The 18,430-nt window shown below is 38.5% G+C and overlaps 1 protein-coding gene across 2 annotated transcripts in view; it reads left to right on the forward strand.

Moving 5' to 3' along the window:
* Positions 1 to 18,430, forward strand: part of pkp4 (plakophilin 4) — a 181,508-nt gene that overhangs the window by 31,356 nt on the left and 131,722 nt on the right. For both annotated transcript variants that reach the window (XM_078552220.1, XM_078552221.1), the window contains exons 2-3: positions 3,279 to 3,410; positions 13,330 to 13,442. In XM_078552220.1, the coding sequence (XP_078408346.1) occupies positions 3,360 to 3,410; positions 13,330 to 13,442 (164 nt within the window). In that variant the 5' untranslated portion in view covers positions 3,279 to 3,359. The remainder of the gene's footprint in view (positions 1 to 3,278; positions 3,411 to 13,329; positions 13,443 to 18,430) is intronic.

An 18,430-nucleotide genomic window follows, 5' to 3' on the forward strand; every position in this document is an offset into this window, starting at 1 on the left:
TTCGTTTTCTGATCTCCTTTGGTCATTTCATTTCTCCTGCCCTCTACCTTGTCACAGACCTTCCCTTTCATTCTCCTCCTTTCACTTTCCCAAACTTATTTATACGTCTTTTGCATTTCTGATGAAAGGTCATTGACCTGAAATGTTAACTTTGTTTCTCTCTCCACAGAAGCTGCCAGACCTGCTGAGACTTTCCAGTATTATTTTGTTATTTCAAATTTCCAACATCTGCTTTTGTGAAAACCACTTAGATTACGCTATCTCCATTTTGTTCCTCTCACTTGCCTGCATTAAGTTGTTTCTGCCAGTTTGTTCTCCTCAGTTTGTTCTTAAGTCTGCTACCTCACTGCTCTGTTGCCAAGTTTTGTGTTATCTGCAAACTTAAGTTTTACTCCTATGCTCAAATTCAGCAATGATTCTAATACTGATTCTGGGGAATTGTACTGCACCACCTATTTCTATACTTAAGTGGTATCAGGAGTCATCTTGAGCTTACTACTTTTGAGATTCTGATTGCTAATTTCTTACCTAGCTCCCAAATTCTGACTGCAGGGTCCACATCCCTCTTTCTACCCAAGTTGTGTATGATTTTCATTCTTTCATGGGATGTGGGTGTCGCTAGAAAGGTCAGCATTTGTTTCCCATCCTGAATTTCCCTTGAACTGAGTGACTTGCTAGGCCATTTCAGAGGGCAGTTGAGTCAACCACATGGCTTTGGGTTTAAAGTCACATAACACAGACCAGGTAAGGATGGCAAATTTCCTTCCCTGAAGAACATTAGTGAAGCATTTAGGTTTTTATGACAATTGATAGTTTCATGTTCACCGCTGCTGGGACTAGCTTTATATTCCAGATTTATCAACCAGCTGCCGTGGTGGAATTTGAATCCATGTCCCCAGAGCATTAGCCTGCGTCTCTAGATTACTACTCCAGCGACATTACCATGATTCCACCATCTCCCTTATGTACCCAAGTTATCACTGCCCTTTTAATCCTGGTTGCTTCTCTTTTCTGCTACTTTTATCAAATATCTTCTGAAAGCCCATATAAACATCTACAACACCTTATTCAACCTTCTATTACTTTATCAAATAATTCAAACTGCCTTAAATCCATGCTGAGTGTCCCTTATTAACCCATCTTTCTAAGCAAGATTTTTTTTTTCCTCTGCAATGGTCTGTAATAGTTTTCCCACCAATGATGTTGGACTGACTAGCTTGTCATTACCAGTTTCTCCTATTTTTGAATTGGACTGCAACAGTTATAATCTCTCATTCCTCTGGTACCACTCAAGTACCCAAGGAGGATTAATATATTGTGATCAGAGCTTCTGCTGTCTCCACCATTGCTTCCCTCTAAACTAGGATGCATTTCATCTGGACAGGGTGACTTTGTGATGCCAACCTATTTAGTGCCTTTTCTATTTATTTTTATTTTATACAATATTTTTAACGGACACAGTGGCCCGTAAACTCTGAGCTGGGGGGGTACCCCAAAGGTACACTGGGGGAACCACCACCACCCCTCCAGAAGTCCCCAGGTAAGGATTGCATGGCAATTGCCCAGGAAGTTCAAACTTTCATTGGGCAATGCCCTGCAATGGGAACCATCTGAAAGTACAATATAAGTTGCAAACTTTGGATTGTTCCAACTGTCTTACAGTAATAGTTACCCAGAAAAAGTTAGAAGAATTAAAACTACTTCTAACATCTGGGACACTATTGTACTGACCCCCCCCCCCCCCCCCACCCAAAATCCTTCCTTCCTACCTACCTACCATACAAACTTACCTTCTCCCTGGCTTTTCAAAAAGTGGCTGGACATTTAAACTTACTTGCTTTACGGCAACTAGTGCCATTTTTATATAAAAAAGAGGCGACTTGGCTTTCTTACCTCCATCTCCGCTACCTTCAACACACAGCCTTGGGCACCTGCTGCCCTACACAGTTCCCACCTGGCCTGAATTGGAAGGTTGGGCAAGAAAAGGGTAGCTGGATTTTGAGGTAAAAAACTAGGAACAACGTGGCAATCCGACTCTGCCACTCCATGGAAGTTCTGGGCTATTATCTCACTCCTCCTTCCTCTAATGCAACATTAACTTCATCCTCTTTTATGAAGACAGATGCACAGTACTTGTTCAGTACCTGTCAAGCTCTCTGAATCCAAGAAGATTTCCTTTTTTTTCTGTCCTGCACTGACCCCACCATTCCATTAACTATCCTTTTGTTTGAGATTTTTGAGTGACCTTTTATGTTTGCCATCTCTTCTCTTTTTATCTCTTTATCCTTGAATCCTTTTTCAATTTCTTCTTGCATGCTATGTATTCTTCCTGGGTGTTGACTATATTCTGTACCACAAATGGGTCCACAATAGCATTGGGGTAAGTTAGCAGTGTTCTTTTTATAAAGTGCTTGATGAAAGTTGGCTGTCTTTGATCATATGAAACTTCCCAGCATTAGCTGTACTCTTATAGTGCAAAAGAGCCTTGATGAATGAATATTCAAAGTATTAGCTCAGTAGCATTTGGAGAAAGAAAAATCTTCTGTTTCCAAAAAAAATTGAAATCATTGTTATTCAAGGATGTTGAAAGAATTTAAAAATTGGGAATTTTTGGCACGGGGGCAAAAGTTGAAGGCAAGGATCTAATTGAGAATCTCCAAATTACAGAACTGGTTTCGGAGGGCAAACAATGAAAGATTTTCCACCATTTGGCACATCAACATTCAGGCATTCCTCCCCCCCCCCCCCACTCCCTGGTTTCTAGAACAGAAGCAGGAAATGCTAGAAGCACTTGGTCAGCCAACATCTTCAGAGAACCGATGAGTTAATGATTTGGGTGTCAAAGGTTATACAAAATGTTAGAGCTCTGCGCTGTAAGTGTTAACTCATCTAACCTTTCTACAGGTGCTTGCTAACCTGTGTTTGCAGCATCTTCAGGTTTTTGGTTATTAAAAGTTGACTGTTTTAGCACTAGTTGCTATTGACAATATTGGTTAAATAACGTGGGAAAAGGCAGAATGAGAGGATTATAAGGTAAGCGGCATCACCTACCACTGGTGCAAGAATGGTGAGTTGAATGCCTTTCTCTTTGATTATTTCAAGGTGTTTTAAGCATTCCTACTCTCGGGAAGCAGCATTGAGAGACAAGCAAACGAGAATGGGAAGTTTTCCTGTTAAATGAATTGCTGTTTAAAAACGTGCATGCTTGTCCAGGCATGATTACGAGGAAGGTGGTAACTAAGGCTATTTCAAAGGATTTTTTTCTTTGGTATGTTTAGGTAACATGTCGTCAACTGACAGGTTCCTATTGATGGAATAGGGGCTGCTGCCCGCGTGGGAAGCCTCCCACTGATCCAGCCATGGAGTCTGAGACCACAGCAACCACCATTTTGGCTTCAGTCAAAGAGCAGGTACAGGAGTTAGAATTCGGCTTAATCATTTTAATATTTTATGTTCCAAACATAAGGGAAATTCAGTTTTGATCTTGTGCATTATCCTGGATAAATCAATTTTATAGACTGTAGAACTGAGAGACTTAATGGTGTTATTATTTTTAATATTCCAAATTTCTGGTTCATTTGGAATTGATCAAAATTCATCTGTAGGATGTTTTAAATTATGGCTATGTCAGTGTGCAATATCTCACTAGCCATTTTGTACTTCAGGGACTGAACTGCAGCCAGTTGAACTGACTTTTTTTTCATTATTCTTATTCAAAGCTTCTTTTTCATGTATTAAGTTTTGTGTGATGTTTGTTGTAAAAGTGCAGTGAAGCAAGTTTATACTTTATATACTTAATGTATGTATTCGGGCAAATAGTAGCTTGTAAGAATAGTTACTTGCCATGCAGGTGCCACCTACTTGAATATAATTGAATAATGCGACAATACATACTGAAAATTTGTAGCATGTCTGTCAGCATCAGAGGCAGGATTGCACCCAAATCATTAAAACATTGAAAATGCCATGAAACAGAACTGTTTCTATTTCAGTATTTGTGCTTTTCCTTTCACCTACATTAAATTGTATCATTTTTGGGCATATTAAATTTTCTACTCATTACTTCCCCTTGTTCTTTGACCATCTTGCCTGAAATTTGTTTTATGTTATAGTTATGTTTCTGTGGCTGCTAGCAGTTTTGATACTTCAGTAAATTAATTCTTCATATGTGACCCTACCTGCTGAGTATCAGCTGGCTTAATTTATTCAATTTCAGTACATTTGCTCCTCTTTCAGTGGTGAATGGACAGCCAGTAACAGCAGGAAAATTGTTGTCCTCCCTTTTCCCAATCAGCAAATGGTGAGACAGTTATAACCACAGACCACTACTTCAGCGACTTGGCTCACCAACCCCAGTGTGGGTTCGTCAGTTCAGTACCACTTAAGTGATGGATTTTTTTTCAGTATTCTAGTGTAGGCATTGGCACAATATTTTTGCTTTTAGTGGTTTCGAAGGGAACTGGACATTTCTTTGGGAGTACCTACTCATTAGGTTTAATGGTTGGACTCACCTTTTTAATATAGAAAAATGTCCCCAGGCACTTCAGAGAAATAATCAACCAAAAATAGATACCAAGCCAAAGATGATACTGAGAGAAGTGACCAAATGATTTGATAAAGATGGCCTTAAAGGAAGAGAGGAAAGTTGGAGGGGGTTTCAGAGAGCAACCTATTGTGAGGATTAGACAGCTATGGGGGAGAATGCATGAGTGGCCAGAATAGGAGCGAAGCTTTTGTGGGGGCGTGGGGAGGATCGTAGGATTGCAGGAAGCTAGATATCTTGAGGGCCAAGGTCGTGGAAGAATTTTAGCACAAATATGAAAATTTTAAACTGAAGTCAGAGTCTAGGAACCATTGTAAGTCAGCTAAGAGTGATGGTGGGTAAGCTGGATTTGATGTGGGTTAGGATATCAGCTGAAGTTTGTAATCTGTAAAGGATGGGATATCAACAACAACGAGCAACTTATAGCACCTTTAACATAAATATCCCAAAGCGCTTCACAGGAACATATGAGAACTAATGTGCTGAGGTATATGATATATTTGATCAGATGACCAAAAGCTTGGTCAGAGTAGGATTTAAGAAGCCTCTTGAGAAAAAAGAGGCAGAGGGGTATAGGGAGGATATTCCAAAGCTTTGGGCCACGGGCAGCTGAAAGCATGGCCACTAATGTTGGGGTAATTATAATTGGGAATGCATAGGAGGCTAGAATTAGAAGAATGCAGGTGTCTTGGAGGGTTGTCGGGCTGGAGGCGATTACAGAGGGGTGCGAGGCCATGATGGAATTTGAAAGCAGCATGAGAATTTCAAAATCAAGATGGTGCTTGACCAGGAGCTGCAGTCAGCGAGAGTCGTGATAGGGGATCATGATGACTTGCGAGTTGAGGCACAGGCAGCGTAGTTGCATAACCTCAAGTTACAGAGAGCAGAATGTGAGACATCAGCCAGGGATGCATTGGAATAATTGAACCTAGAGCTAACAAAGTCCTGAAATGAAGGTTTCAACAGCAGATGAGCTGAGATGGATGATGTTGGGCAATGTTAGAGTTGGAAATAGGTGATTTTAGTGATGGCATGAATGTGAGGTTGCAAGTTATCTCTAGATCAAATATGATACCAAGGTTGCGAGCAAACTGGCTTAATCTCTGACTGTTGCCATGGAATGGGGTGGAGTCTGTAACTATGGAACAGAGTTTGGAGTGGTGACTGACTTTCCAGTATCTAATCAGAGGAAATTTATGCTCATCCAGTACTGGATGTTGGATAAGCAGTTTGATGATTTAGCAACAGTGGAGAAGTCTAAAGATGGTGGTGAGGTAGATCTAGGTGCCATCAGTGTACATGAGAGACCGAGCACTGTACCTTTGGATGATGTTGCCAAGGGGCAGCATGTGGATGAGAAATAGGGCAGGGCCAATGATTTGATCTTTGGGCTACACCAGAGGTAACCGTGCAGCAGCAGGAAGAGGAGCCATTGCAAATGATTTGCTGGCTATGAACCAGATGAGGACAGTGCCACCCAGCTGACCAACAGTGGAGAGGCACTAAAGGAGGATGGCGTGAAAGTGTGTCAAAGGTGGCAGACAACTAAAGAAGGACAAGGGGTGGGCATTTACATTTGTCAGCCACATGGGATGTAATTTGTGACTTTTATCAGAGCCGTTTCAATACTGTGGGATGGGCAGAGGCCACTTTGGAGAGATTCAAATGTTGAGCTGAAATGCATTGCAATCGTAGTCTAGAAGTGTCTCATAAGTGGGTGAGGGTTTCAGCAGCACATGATCTGAGGTAAGGATGCAGGAGTTGATGTTAGAGTTGGAAGTAGGCAGCTTTTTGTGATGGAAAAGGTGTATAATCTGAAATTTTTGCGGTGGCCAAAAGAATTATTTTGGTCTTCCAAGCATTGAGGAAATTGTGGTTCACCCAAGACGGGATGTCAAACAATAGAGGCGGTCAGAGATGGTGATCAGTATAGTTGTGGGGGCTGATCCCCATGCATGGATCATGTTGTTGAAAGGCAGCATGTGTTTGAGGATGAGGTTGAGGATTGAAATGATTAAGGGGATGGTGGAAAGAGAAACAGCTGCTGGAGATTCTATAGCTACATTTGGATAAGTATGAAACCACAAGTGAGGACATGTAACTGGAGAACAAAAAGAGGTGTTGGAGGAGAATGGTGTAGCCAGTGGTGTAATAGCAGCTGAGGAAGGGCCATGTGCTGTGGCCACAATCATCAAGAATATCTTTGACATTATTTGGGGTAATTTGGTCCTGTGGGAAAGATAGCCAAATGGAGAAATTCATTGAGGGGGCTCTCGAGAGATAGGCACAACTATGAGAAGCGACAATGCATTTGGGGATTTGCGGGATTAAAGGCAAATGGAGTTTCGATGGTATTTTGCAAAGGGATTTTTTTTTTTTTGAGGCGTGAGGTGATAAAGCAATTTTGAAAGGGAAGGATCAGTGCCTAAAGAAAAAGCCATTTGCATTGTTGAGGCTAGGGAGAAAAGTTGGTTGCTCAGCCAACTTAATTAGTAGGAATGGCATTAAGGGAGTAGAAGGTTGGCCTAATGGACAAGATGTGCTCGAAAGGGCCTGGAAGGAAGATGGAGCTGTAGTCTTAGGTTGTGCTTTTTTTTGGGAAGGAGGGTGGTGGGGTAGAGTGACTTGCTGGGGAATTTGGCTTGATGACCAAGCAACAGAAGCAGCTGAATGGTGGTGTCTATCTTTGGTGACAAGATCATGCACCTCTCATGCTTAGAGGTTAGGCTGGACAGGTAGGGGAGAGAAGCTTAAAGGCAGGATTTAGTGGAGGAAAGAAAACTAGTTATTCTTGGTCTCCAAAAAGATAGGCTTTTTGGAAAGGAAAAAAGAGATGCAATAGAACTTGGTGTGGCAATGAATGGCTAAGCCAGTTGTACTCCAGTCTCTGCCTCTTGGATTTGGTGTTGATGGGGGCTATACTAGGGAACAGCCAGGAAGTGTGAGAAATTGTAAAAGGTTCTGCTGGATACAAGGATCCCAAGTGGTATGGGATTAATTGAACATGTCAATAACAAAAAAAAATTGTGGTGAATGGATGATAATGGACATGAACATAAACTAAGGAGCGAGGCGCAGAATGTAACAAAAGACAGACAGAAGTAAAGGGGATTGAGGACTGGTAATTGTCATATCTGGTCAGTGAAATGACCAGGTAAAACAATAGTCCCTAAGAGAAAACCATCAACAGTCACGACTGGAGATTGGTACAAACAGGGACAGATTGCCATGCAAAGAGCACGGCTGAGGGAAGTTAGAATTTTAATGATGGACTGAGGTTGGTAAAAGTAGCAAGAAATGTATGAGCACTGTAAAGCTAGCTATAAAATTAAAATAATTCACACACCACTGTCCATCATTCTAGAAGTTAAAAGTCTCAAACTGAGCAGTGTGATCTTCACATTGTCAGTTTGCAAGTCAGAGAAAATGTAGTCATGGGGAGATTCTTCACTTAAGAAAGTGGACCACTGTATTTTTTTTAAAAAGATGTCAGTAGATAGTGATCGGAGGGAAGCTGGCACAATACATATTGAGCAATAGGAATGTTGAAAAGGATAAGAAGGGACTCTGTAGTAATCCACATGGGGTAAACTAAGGGGGTAATAATATAGGGGTGTTTAAAGTCACATGCATAAGTATTGCCTCAAATCTCCAATGAAAAATGAAAAACTATTGGGTGTATGTAATGTTTCGTTAGGAATGGCAATTCACCAAAAAATCAGTGACTGCAATTCTACTTTGAAATCAACAATGCTTCCTTCATAACTAATTTTGATTCTGGTAATGTTCACAAGGATTTGTAGAAGAGGGAGTATTAACAAGGAAGGAACAGAGATTTGAGAGATTGTAATGAAAAATCATTTTAAACTGGTTAGGTAAGTAGGGGAGGCCAGGAAGTAAACCCTGTTGTGTGAATTGTTTGGTAGTCATTTGGTAGGTATGGACACTGTCTCAATGTACATGTCCTAGAGCAAAAGGCAGATATAGGAAAATTAAAGGAAGGAAATCCACACTAAGGTGTATGTAGATCAAGACTAGAGCTTGAAAAATAAAATGCTGGAATTGGATGCTGCTGTGGGATTAGGGAACTATATGGTTGGAATATCCAAACCTAGAGGATGGAGCTGAGTACAACTTTTGGGAATTCACTCAGTTCAGGAAGGAAGTGAAGACGGAAACACTTGGAAGGTAAATAAAATTGGTTCTGTAGGAGGGGAGAGCTACAAATGAGCTGTTAAATGCAAATAAAAATTCAATCTAACACTAGGCTTGCTACAGACAGCACCACATTTCGGGGCAATTTACTCTTGAGAGGCGAAATGGGTGTAGAAAAACCGGAAAAGTGTGTTAATGGGAAAACCTAATTTAAATTTGAAAAATCAAAGAGAATTAGTTGGTAAATGTAATGCTTTATGACCATTCTAGGCAATGCTTACCTTGACCTGGCATTAGGTAATGACTGTATAGGAAGTGTAGGTTGTACTATCCCTGGGAAACAGCAGCCATAGAATTATCATGTTTATTGAGATGTGACACTCTGCTATATCAAAGGTCCAGTGCTAGATGTACAGCTTTAAAAGAATTGTACACCATGAAATGAGTGAATAACTAGAGGCGGTTATCTGGAAGAGATATTCAAAACTTGAGTAAAGGACAAGTATAGCATCTTTTAAAAGCAGCATTGCTCTCAATGCTGTTGAAATACATAACCAATAATTAGCAAGCTCAGGCTTCATAACCGTCACCTTAAATGTATTAAATAAATTAAAAATAATATACAAAGAAAACTGCCAAATACAAATCCTGCAGGAAAAAGAATACCACTAGGGTGTATGGAGCATGCAGAAACTGCAATCAGAGTGGCAAAGAAATGTCTAGGAAAATACCATACCTGTGGCAGTAAAACCTGGTACTTGTTTAGTGGAAATGTAGTTGAGGGAGCAGGTGGTGAATTTAATGGACAAGATGTGCTTGAGAGAGCCTGAGAAGGAAGATAGTTCTGGGCTCAGGTCTAGCACAGCAAAATATTACAATCCTTGCAGTACTACAACAGTAAAAGGGTTTCCAAGAAGTGGAAAGAACCACGAACAATATAAATGGGCTTAACATTGTGCACGAGCACAAAATTGTAAATATTCTGAATAATTGCTTCCTTTGGGCATTCATGTTACGAGTACAATTTAAACATCATTTATGCGCACACTTTCACCTACTGTGAATTCATCTCATCACATCTTAATTTGAATTCATTTAAAGGGTTTATTTTCCGTCTGCCAAAGCTGTTTTCTCATATACTAGCAGCATAAGTGAGCCTTCTCTGAGGCAGGGTATATCTTTATATACTGAATATCTAGTAAAGTTTTAAGGTGAATAGTCAATCAGAAACCTTGTCATTGCATATATTTCTTAGAGATATAACGAGCCACCTTGTGGTAACTTAGGTTTTGAAATTTGTAGAACAAACATGCTTTTGGACATTGATTTAGGCTATAAAAGCAGAACAAGGCTTGTTAAAAATAGCAAGTAAACAATAACAAGATGACTCGGATTATAATAGTTTACGGAACATACCTATTCCTATTCAGCAATAATTGGCAACCTCATTTGGGGAAATGGAAAACTGATGGTGTGCTGGGGGGTGGGGGTAAATGGAATTTGAGATATTAGTAAAGGATGCTTTCCTCTGCATAAGCTATGCTGTACCTTTTTTGGAGAGTGCTAAGCTGTCAGTCTCTGACAAATGTAGCATTTGCCAACAGTACTTGAGGAAATAAAATGTTGGCTACCAATCTGAGACTGGTAGTAACCACGTTTGTTTGCAGCTGACAGTGCCTTGTTTTATGCTACTACTTGACTTGCAGAATCCCACTCCTGCCTATTATATGAATTGTTCTTAGAATTCCACTGGGACTGTGCTCCCTGCATTCAACATATTTTTATACATTTCTGGATAAGTTTATACACAACAAGGATCCCCTGAGTGCATAAGAAAAATTGTTTACCACTAAACTGGACTTGTATTCCATGTAGTATCAGCCCAGTTGGTGTCTCTCTGCAAAATAAATTTGGAATCTCAAGGTTCAGAGATGTACTGGAAGTCTAGAACTTAGCATTACTGCGAAGCAGGGACTTCTTTTTAGCAGCTTGAGTTGTAGAAAAAACCTACTGTTTCTATAATAGTACAGTGAACAAGCCCCTTTGCCCATGTATTTGTAGTGCTTCACAAAAATAAACATTTAATCAATCTATTTTGTGCCTAAAATTCCTATATTCATAATCTCAACTTTCATAGAAATAAATTTTCTTTTTAACAAAACTGTCAATGGCTGAATTTAGTATCTCCTTATTTATGGCATTTATAATTGTACAGCAGTAATGACTAAACATTACTACACAAATTCAAATTCCAATTTAAGACTTTTTTTGTTCCATTGTTATGTGAGCATTGCTCTGCTAATCAAAACTCTGCAGGAAGGACATACTCTTCTCTGGTGGAAAAAAATAAGCCCTTTTTCAGTATGTGGCAGAATTTTAGTTAGACTAGCCCAGTTGTAGTTCCTACTGTACTGCAATCTTTGCCAATTATATTGATTGCTAACATTAATGTGTTTGGAAAGGGAAGAAAATCTTTAAGATCTATGATTTTTGTATTTCAGAATAATGTATTTTTCTGTTTAAATGTGTACACCTTAAACATTGGTTCGTTTGTAAGTAATTTTAGTTGATTTCCTGTTCATGAATTGAGTTTATTCAACAGGGACACACCTTTGTTGTTGCTTGAAGCTGCCTTTATCAGCTGATTCCTGCTGTTTGCCTAAAATAAACAAGTGAACAAAATGTCGCTGGTTGTTAGCATCCCTGTAAAATAGGTTGCAATTTGTTGGCAGCAGAATTGTGTAAATAAACAAATTTGTATATACAAATACTTTTTTGATTCAAAATATTCAGTTTAGCACTACATTTAAGTACTGAATGGATAAAAACATGGTTAAGTTGTTGAGACATTGGCTTTCTTGTCACAGCAGCATTCTTGTACGTGACTGCAGAATTTAACCCTTAGTTCCTTTTACATCAAAAAGGTACAGCCATTTATATACCAGCTTAGAGTAAACGGACATTGGCATAGCCCTTAAAGTGGCTGTGAAAATTTGATTTGTACAATATCCATACACTTAAGTATAGCAAATACCTATAGAAACCTATCCAGCAAATGACAAGACATGAACACTGACAGTTTTAAAAAAAAATCTGGTTATATTTCTACAATTTGAATGGGTGCTTTTTAAAAAGATAGACATGCCTTTAAGTTACAAAACATTACTGCTACTGTATTTTACATATTAATGTTCTAATTTTGTATGCATCCAAATTTATTCAAAAAAAAATTAAGTGATTCATGGTAATTCAATTACCAAGTAATTGAACTGATTATTCAAACATGGGATGGGTTGAGAAATAGAAGTTGTATATTAGTCATGACTATGACTGGATAGTGATTGAGCTGATCATGTAAATATGATTTGTAGTTCCACAAGGGCATGTGCTTCATTTAGGAAAGAGAGGTGTTATCACTTTCAAATCTTGTGCAAAATAATCTTTCTCCAAGGTTGTGTGCATAGTATTCTGCAGAACCAGATTCTGAAAGCTGAGAAGAATTATGAGGTCACCTTAGAGCACCCCAAAAACTAATCATGTTTAAGATGTGTGCTGACCAGATTGATGCCCAGAACTGATTTGACCTAGCAAAACTTGAGTTAAATCTACAGTAGAAAGAAGAGAAAAATTGTGTACTCAGTGAACTTGAGTCTTAATTGCTTTGAATTGGTTGGGCTCAAAGCATTTTGCATCTAATGTATTTTGTTTATCCAGCATGTCTGAAAACAACTATGCTGTACATAAGAGGTGTTGGTAGGTGCTGTTGCTAAATTGCTAGGCAACAGCTAATTTTAATTAAATGTGGCTGGATTTCTTGTAAAGGCCTGAAATGGTGCACATTGCTTTCTTATACATAGTAATTATAGGATCCTATATTAACAGTGTCTTCAGATGGTAAAGCAGAGTTTGCTGTGTATTCATCTCTCTCCAGCACCGCTTACATGTGATCAGCTTTGCTGGGAAAGGGTGCTATTATGATGTAAAGCTATGCTGCTGAATCTGGCCAATAGAGCCGAGAGAAAATTCTCTGTAGCCTGAAGTAAAAAAAAATAACGGGCAGTGCTTGCCACAGTGGCGTAAGTACAGGTATGTTAGCTAATTTGTGCATTGAAAATAAAACCAAATTGCTGGAAAATACTGAGGAAAAATATTGGGCAATGATAGATGATGTATTCTCTCTTCCTCAGTAAAAGACAGAATGGAGGGAGTTCTGTGCTTGAACCACCGTGTCATATGCTGCAGTACTAGTAATTGATGGAACTCTGGGAAGGATTGCTGAAATGTACGTGTACAGGAGCATCAGTAAATGGCTGTAGATCTTCTGCAAAGGTCCCTGAAGATCTGAGTGCAAGAAACTAAGATGTTGAGACCTGGATTGAAAAGGGGCATAGAGTTGTTGCTGAATGATCTCCTAAGAGAACAGCTTTATTTTGCCACAGGCTGTTTCATGATAATGATGATGAGTGGGAGGGGCAAGATGGGAGAGAACTGTTTTTTTTACACCGAACAAAGTAGGGTGCAGCCATTTAAAGTAAAAAGTAAAAACTGATTTTGGTATGCAACAGGCTTGAATCTTGTATATAATACTGTTTGCTAACCCTGTGCAGTTACTGTTCTGTTCTTTGCTGCAGGAGCTCCAGTTTGAAAGGCTTACAAGAGAGCTTGAGTTGGAACGGCAGATTGTTGCAAATCAGCTAGAAAGATGCAAGCTGGGAACTGAATCGCCAAGTGTCGCCAGTATCAGGTAGAGGCCTGCGTTTTCACTTATTGCTATTAATTACATGAATATATCAACCTTGGCTGCACTCTTCCCATTACAAATGAATTTCTCAATTAATATTTTCTATTTGTAGTTAATTTGTACTATTATTGTGTAAAAGAGCACACTTTGCATGAATATCATTACCTATGGTAATGTAATCTGTGCGTTAAAATCAATTTTAAGCTGTCTGAATAGGTTTTCCTTCTAATGAATCTCACATTCATTATCAAATGATATACTACCTATCATTGATACAAATAAATTGTTAAGGAGTTTTTAACAATGAATTTGCTTTTTAATTTTGGAATCTTGACTACAAAACAAATTGAGTGCATATTTTTGCTTTTCTGAAAAGGGACATGTGGTTAAATGCAGACCTTGTCTTATAAATGAATTGCATGTATGGGTGCTCTTTTTTTTAACCACACCATTCTGTGCAATTGTTAACTGGCAAATTATTGTTATAGTCAACGCTCTTCTAAAGAAGAGTATCTTAACCACAAAGTTGGGATGAAGCATAACATACCCAAAAGTAAATCAATGAATCTATGTATTATGTTTTTAAAAACTGAAGACCAAAACAATAAAGGTAGTGTATAATCAGGCTTATAAAAACAAATGGATTGTTACAACTAATGCTTCTAGAAGCTAGCAGTGTTTCCAAGATGGAATATGATTGACAATAGAAGCATTGTGAGAAAAGACAGCAGCAGTTCTTGTAACCATGTCAACTCAAACCTGCTAGCCTAGCCATCACTGGTATCCTGGTACAATGTAATACACAGTACTCTCTTATGCAGAATTAAATTGTTTTGAGGATTAGGATGGCATTGACTGAAATTGTTGAATGAGTACCTTGTGATAATTTCTGTGACTTTTTTTAATAGCAAGAATACTAAAAAAAAAAGAGCGTTCACAACAGCTGCTGCCCAAGATCCAGTTAATTTTGCTAGATGGCAAGCTATGCATTTGCATTTACTTCTGTATATAAAATTCCGAAACTTAAAGGACCAGTCCTACATAATTTCAGACAGTGAAAGTATGCCATCGCAGATTCTTCAGCAAGCTTCAACCTTCTCCAGAGTGGGGAATTTTGCATTTTGTCACATAAAACATGGGTGTGAATAAAACACTTTGTAGAATATATTTTGTTACAAACTGGTAGTAATTGAATCATTAGTTCTGTCGTTAATAATTAAATTCTAATGAGATTACTACTTTAACACTAACAGATTTTCTGATTGACAATTGTCAATATTACCTCTGTATTTTTAATACAAATTTAGTAATTATTACAAAATGGGAAAGGTTGGAAAACCTGTATCTTATGTTACACATTGGCTAGGGCTTCCTAACATTGGTGGACTAGACCTTCCACATGAACAGCTTCTCTTATACCTCCACTTGTCAGTATGGCCCTAAATTAAAGCTAGCAGCACCCATGTTAATTGACAGTCTGAAAGCAGAGGGAATGCTTATAGTGCTCGGCCATATGACCACATAATTTTGAGAACTGATTGATTAAAGCTAATCATTTTCATATATGCCATCTATCTGCATTTCAGTAAGCAAATCCAGCATAATAAACGGGCTCAAAACTTAAGTTCTTCGCACCCAGAATTGTTGTTTGTGCCTCAGTTCTTGAATGAAAACCAGGACAATTTCAGACCAAAATGAGTACTCATTGTATGTTCTTATTCACTTAACTACCTATGTTAGCAAATCATACCGTTACTTACAATTCAGCTTGGAGGTTTTATGATGTTCCAAAATGCTCTTGTCAGTTTGCATTCTTCTCTCTAGGTGTTAAAATTCAACTTTTAAACTAACAAAGAACACATCAGGCTAAAATCTGATTCTAAGATATGTATGTAGTTTTGAAAATTTACTTTTTACTGTCACAGTAAATCTTCATGTTTAATGTAACATGATTTTACAAAAAATATACTTAGTGCAAATGCTAACATTTTCATTCCCTGCTTTAATCCTGTCCTATTTTCTGACAGTTTCAATTAGTTTCTTCTGTCTTAAACATTTACTTTGCCTGATTTCTTCCTGCATAGAATAAAATTGTGACCTTATCTCATTCAGGCCCGAGCTGATTCGGGTATTAATTAGTTTAACCTTCTGGTTTGCTAAATTGACCAGGGTGTGAATGGGATAATTTTATAAACCAACAATATCAACTTCATATTTGAATGTGTGTCCCCCAAATTTGGCAAATTCATTGGGTTCCTGGCACTTTTGTTTTCAAGGAATAGTTATGAGCCAGTAATTAGGATCTGGAATGCACTACCTAAAAGTGGTGGAGGTAATGCATCAGATTCATTCTGGGCTTCTGAAAGGGCATTGGATAAGCACTGAAAGAGAATTTGCAGGGCTACATGGGAGAAAGCGTGGGGGAGTGGGACTAGCTAAGTTGCTGTTACAGAGAGCTGGCATGGCATGATTGGCCTAATGGTCACAGCACAGAAGGTGGCCATTCTAGAATGAATTACTAGTATAATGTCTGAAGACCAAAGAACCAACTGAGCTGTGGTCCAAATCCAAAATGAAAAATCATATGCTTCAGGTACAAACAGGCCATTTGGCCCAACAAATATATGCTTGTGCTCGTGTTCCACTTGAGCCTCCTACCATTTTTCTCCTCAAATTATACCATTGTAACCATCTATTTGTTTCTGCCTCAAATGCTTGGCTAGCTTCTCCTTAAATGCATCTATATCATTTGCTTCAACCACACCCTGTGGTAGCAAGTTCTCACTACTCTTTGGGTAATGAAGTTTCTGAATTCCCTATTGGATTTCTTAGCGACTATCTTAAATTGATGCCTCTAGTTATACTCGTCTTCACAAGAGGAAACACTTTCTCTATCTGCTCTATCAAAATCTTTTTCATAATTTTAAATATGTCTGTTAGATCACCCCTCAGCCTTTTTGCGAGAGAAAAGAGACATAACCTGTCGATCCTTGCCTGATAGGTGTACACTTCTGGTATCATCCTTGTAAATCTTCCCTGCACAGTGCCTCCAGATTCTTTTTGTAATATGGCAACCAGAACTGCGCACACAGTGCTCTGACAAGGGTTCAATACAGGCTTAGCATAACTTTGTTACGTTTCAATTCTATTCCTTTGGAAATAAAATCTAGTGCTTGATTTACATGCTTATGACCGTGCTAATCTGTGGAACATTTAATGATTGTATTTGTGCTCCGGGGCCCCTTTTGTTCCTCTCTCCCACCTAGACCTGCACCTTCCAGGTAATGATTTGTCTCCCTACTCTTACAACCAAAATGCACCACTTCAGATTTATCTGTAAACTTAATTTGCAAATTGTTTATCCATTATGCAGGTCGATTAATGTCCTCCTGTAATTTGTTGAAGTCCCCCTCGGTATTGATCCCCACCGACCATTTGATGCCATCTGCAAATTGTGCTTTTGATTCCAAAGGCCAAATTGTTGATGTAAATTGTGAACAGCAATGGCCCCAGCATTGATCCTTGTGGAACACCACTTCCCACCACCTGTCACTCTGAATAACTACCCTTTTAATCTCACACTGTTTTCTGTCCTGAAGCCAGCTAGCAATCCATTTTGCCACTTGTCAGAATGTGGGGTCAGGGGACATTATTCTTTAGTCTACCATGGGACATCCTTATTGAAGGCCTTTAGAAAATCCAGTTAAATCGCATCTACTGCATTACCGTCATTGTGTGTGTGTGTGTCTCTCTCTCTCTCTCTCTCTCTCTCTCTCTCTCTCTCTCTCTCTCTCTCTCTCTCTATCTCTCTCTCTCTATCTCTCTCCCTCTCTCTCTCTCTCTCTCTCTCTCTCTCTCTCTCTCGTCAAGCAAGATTTTACCTTTTTGGAATTCATGCTGACAATGCATTATTCCTCATTTCTAGATTCTCTTCCCTAGATTCTTGAGGTTCATAATTTCTAAAATATATCATGCTTGTTATTGTGGTTACAATATTAAGAGGAGTGCAGCATCTTTTGAAATGGTGTTACAAAATAGGAATTGAAAAAAAGTGTGATTTTAATTTTAATTTTAACTAGATCTAGATCTAATCAAATACAATCTTATTTATGCAGCCATTTGCGATATTGAAGTACCAGCCTTGGAGCTACATTTCAATTAAGCAAAATTTATACACTGATTTGCACATGTTGTCTAAGTGTAACAACTGATATTAATAGCAGGATGCCTTTAATACCTAAAGAATTTGCTATATTAATATCTTTTTAATATCGTTTGCCATTGTTTTACCTTGAATGTTTCAGAATTCTATTTCTGGTTTTAATCGGTTTGTATTCAACTTTGATGAAATGTGGTCTCTGCATATCAGGTTAGGGAAGGCAGGGTTATGCGATATACCAAATAGATTTTTAATCTTCCCAGAAATCAATTTTTGCAAACTTTCATGCTGTAAGTAAACTGCTGGTAGTCCTATGATCAACTTCTGTTGGAAAGAGTCATTAGCATACAGATTCTTTTAAGACCAAGGAGTGAGAAATTCTGTTTTGTACTTCACTGACACAAATAGGCTCTGATTTTTGACATGTTTTTGCTGCCATTTTCCCTTCAGTGAACTACATACTGCTCATAGTCAGTTGATATATTGCTGCCTGTTAGTTGAGGTCTTTTCAGCTGATCACAAGACAATTATAATGAAGAAAGCCATTAGGCCTACATAAATTTATTCATCCAGAAGGACTGCACCCTACCTCACCAAATGTAGCTTCCAGTTTTTTTTTCTTCAAAGTTCCTCTGTTTTTGCCTTATCTGCACTGTCCAGGAAACTCTTCCAAGTGCTAGTCAAAGGGAAAAAGAATTTCCTGATATCCTGTTCTTTAAAATAATTGTATAGATTGACCATGTTTACTAAATTGTATATCTTGATCGCCTTTAGGACTCATCCTTTTTAAAATTCAAAAAGCTAAACTTTCTATAGACTTGATTCATTACTG

The sequence above is a fragment of the Cetorhinus maximus genome, chromosome 11, assembly GCF_964194155.1.
Source record: "Cetorhinus maximus chromosome 11, sCetMax3.hap1.1, whole genome shotgun sequence".
In the NCBI taxonomy this organism is placed as follows: domain Eukaryota; kingdom Metazoa; phylum Chordata; class Chondrichthyes; order Lamniformes; family Cetorhinidae; genus Cetorhinus; species Cetorhinus maximus.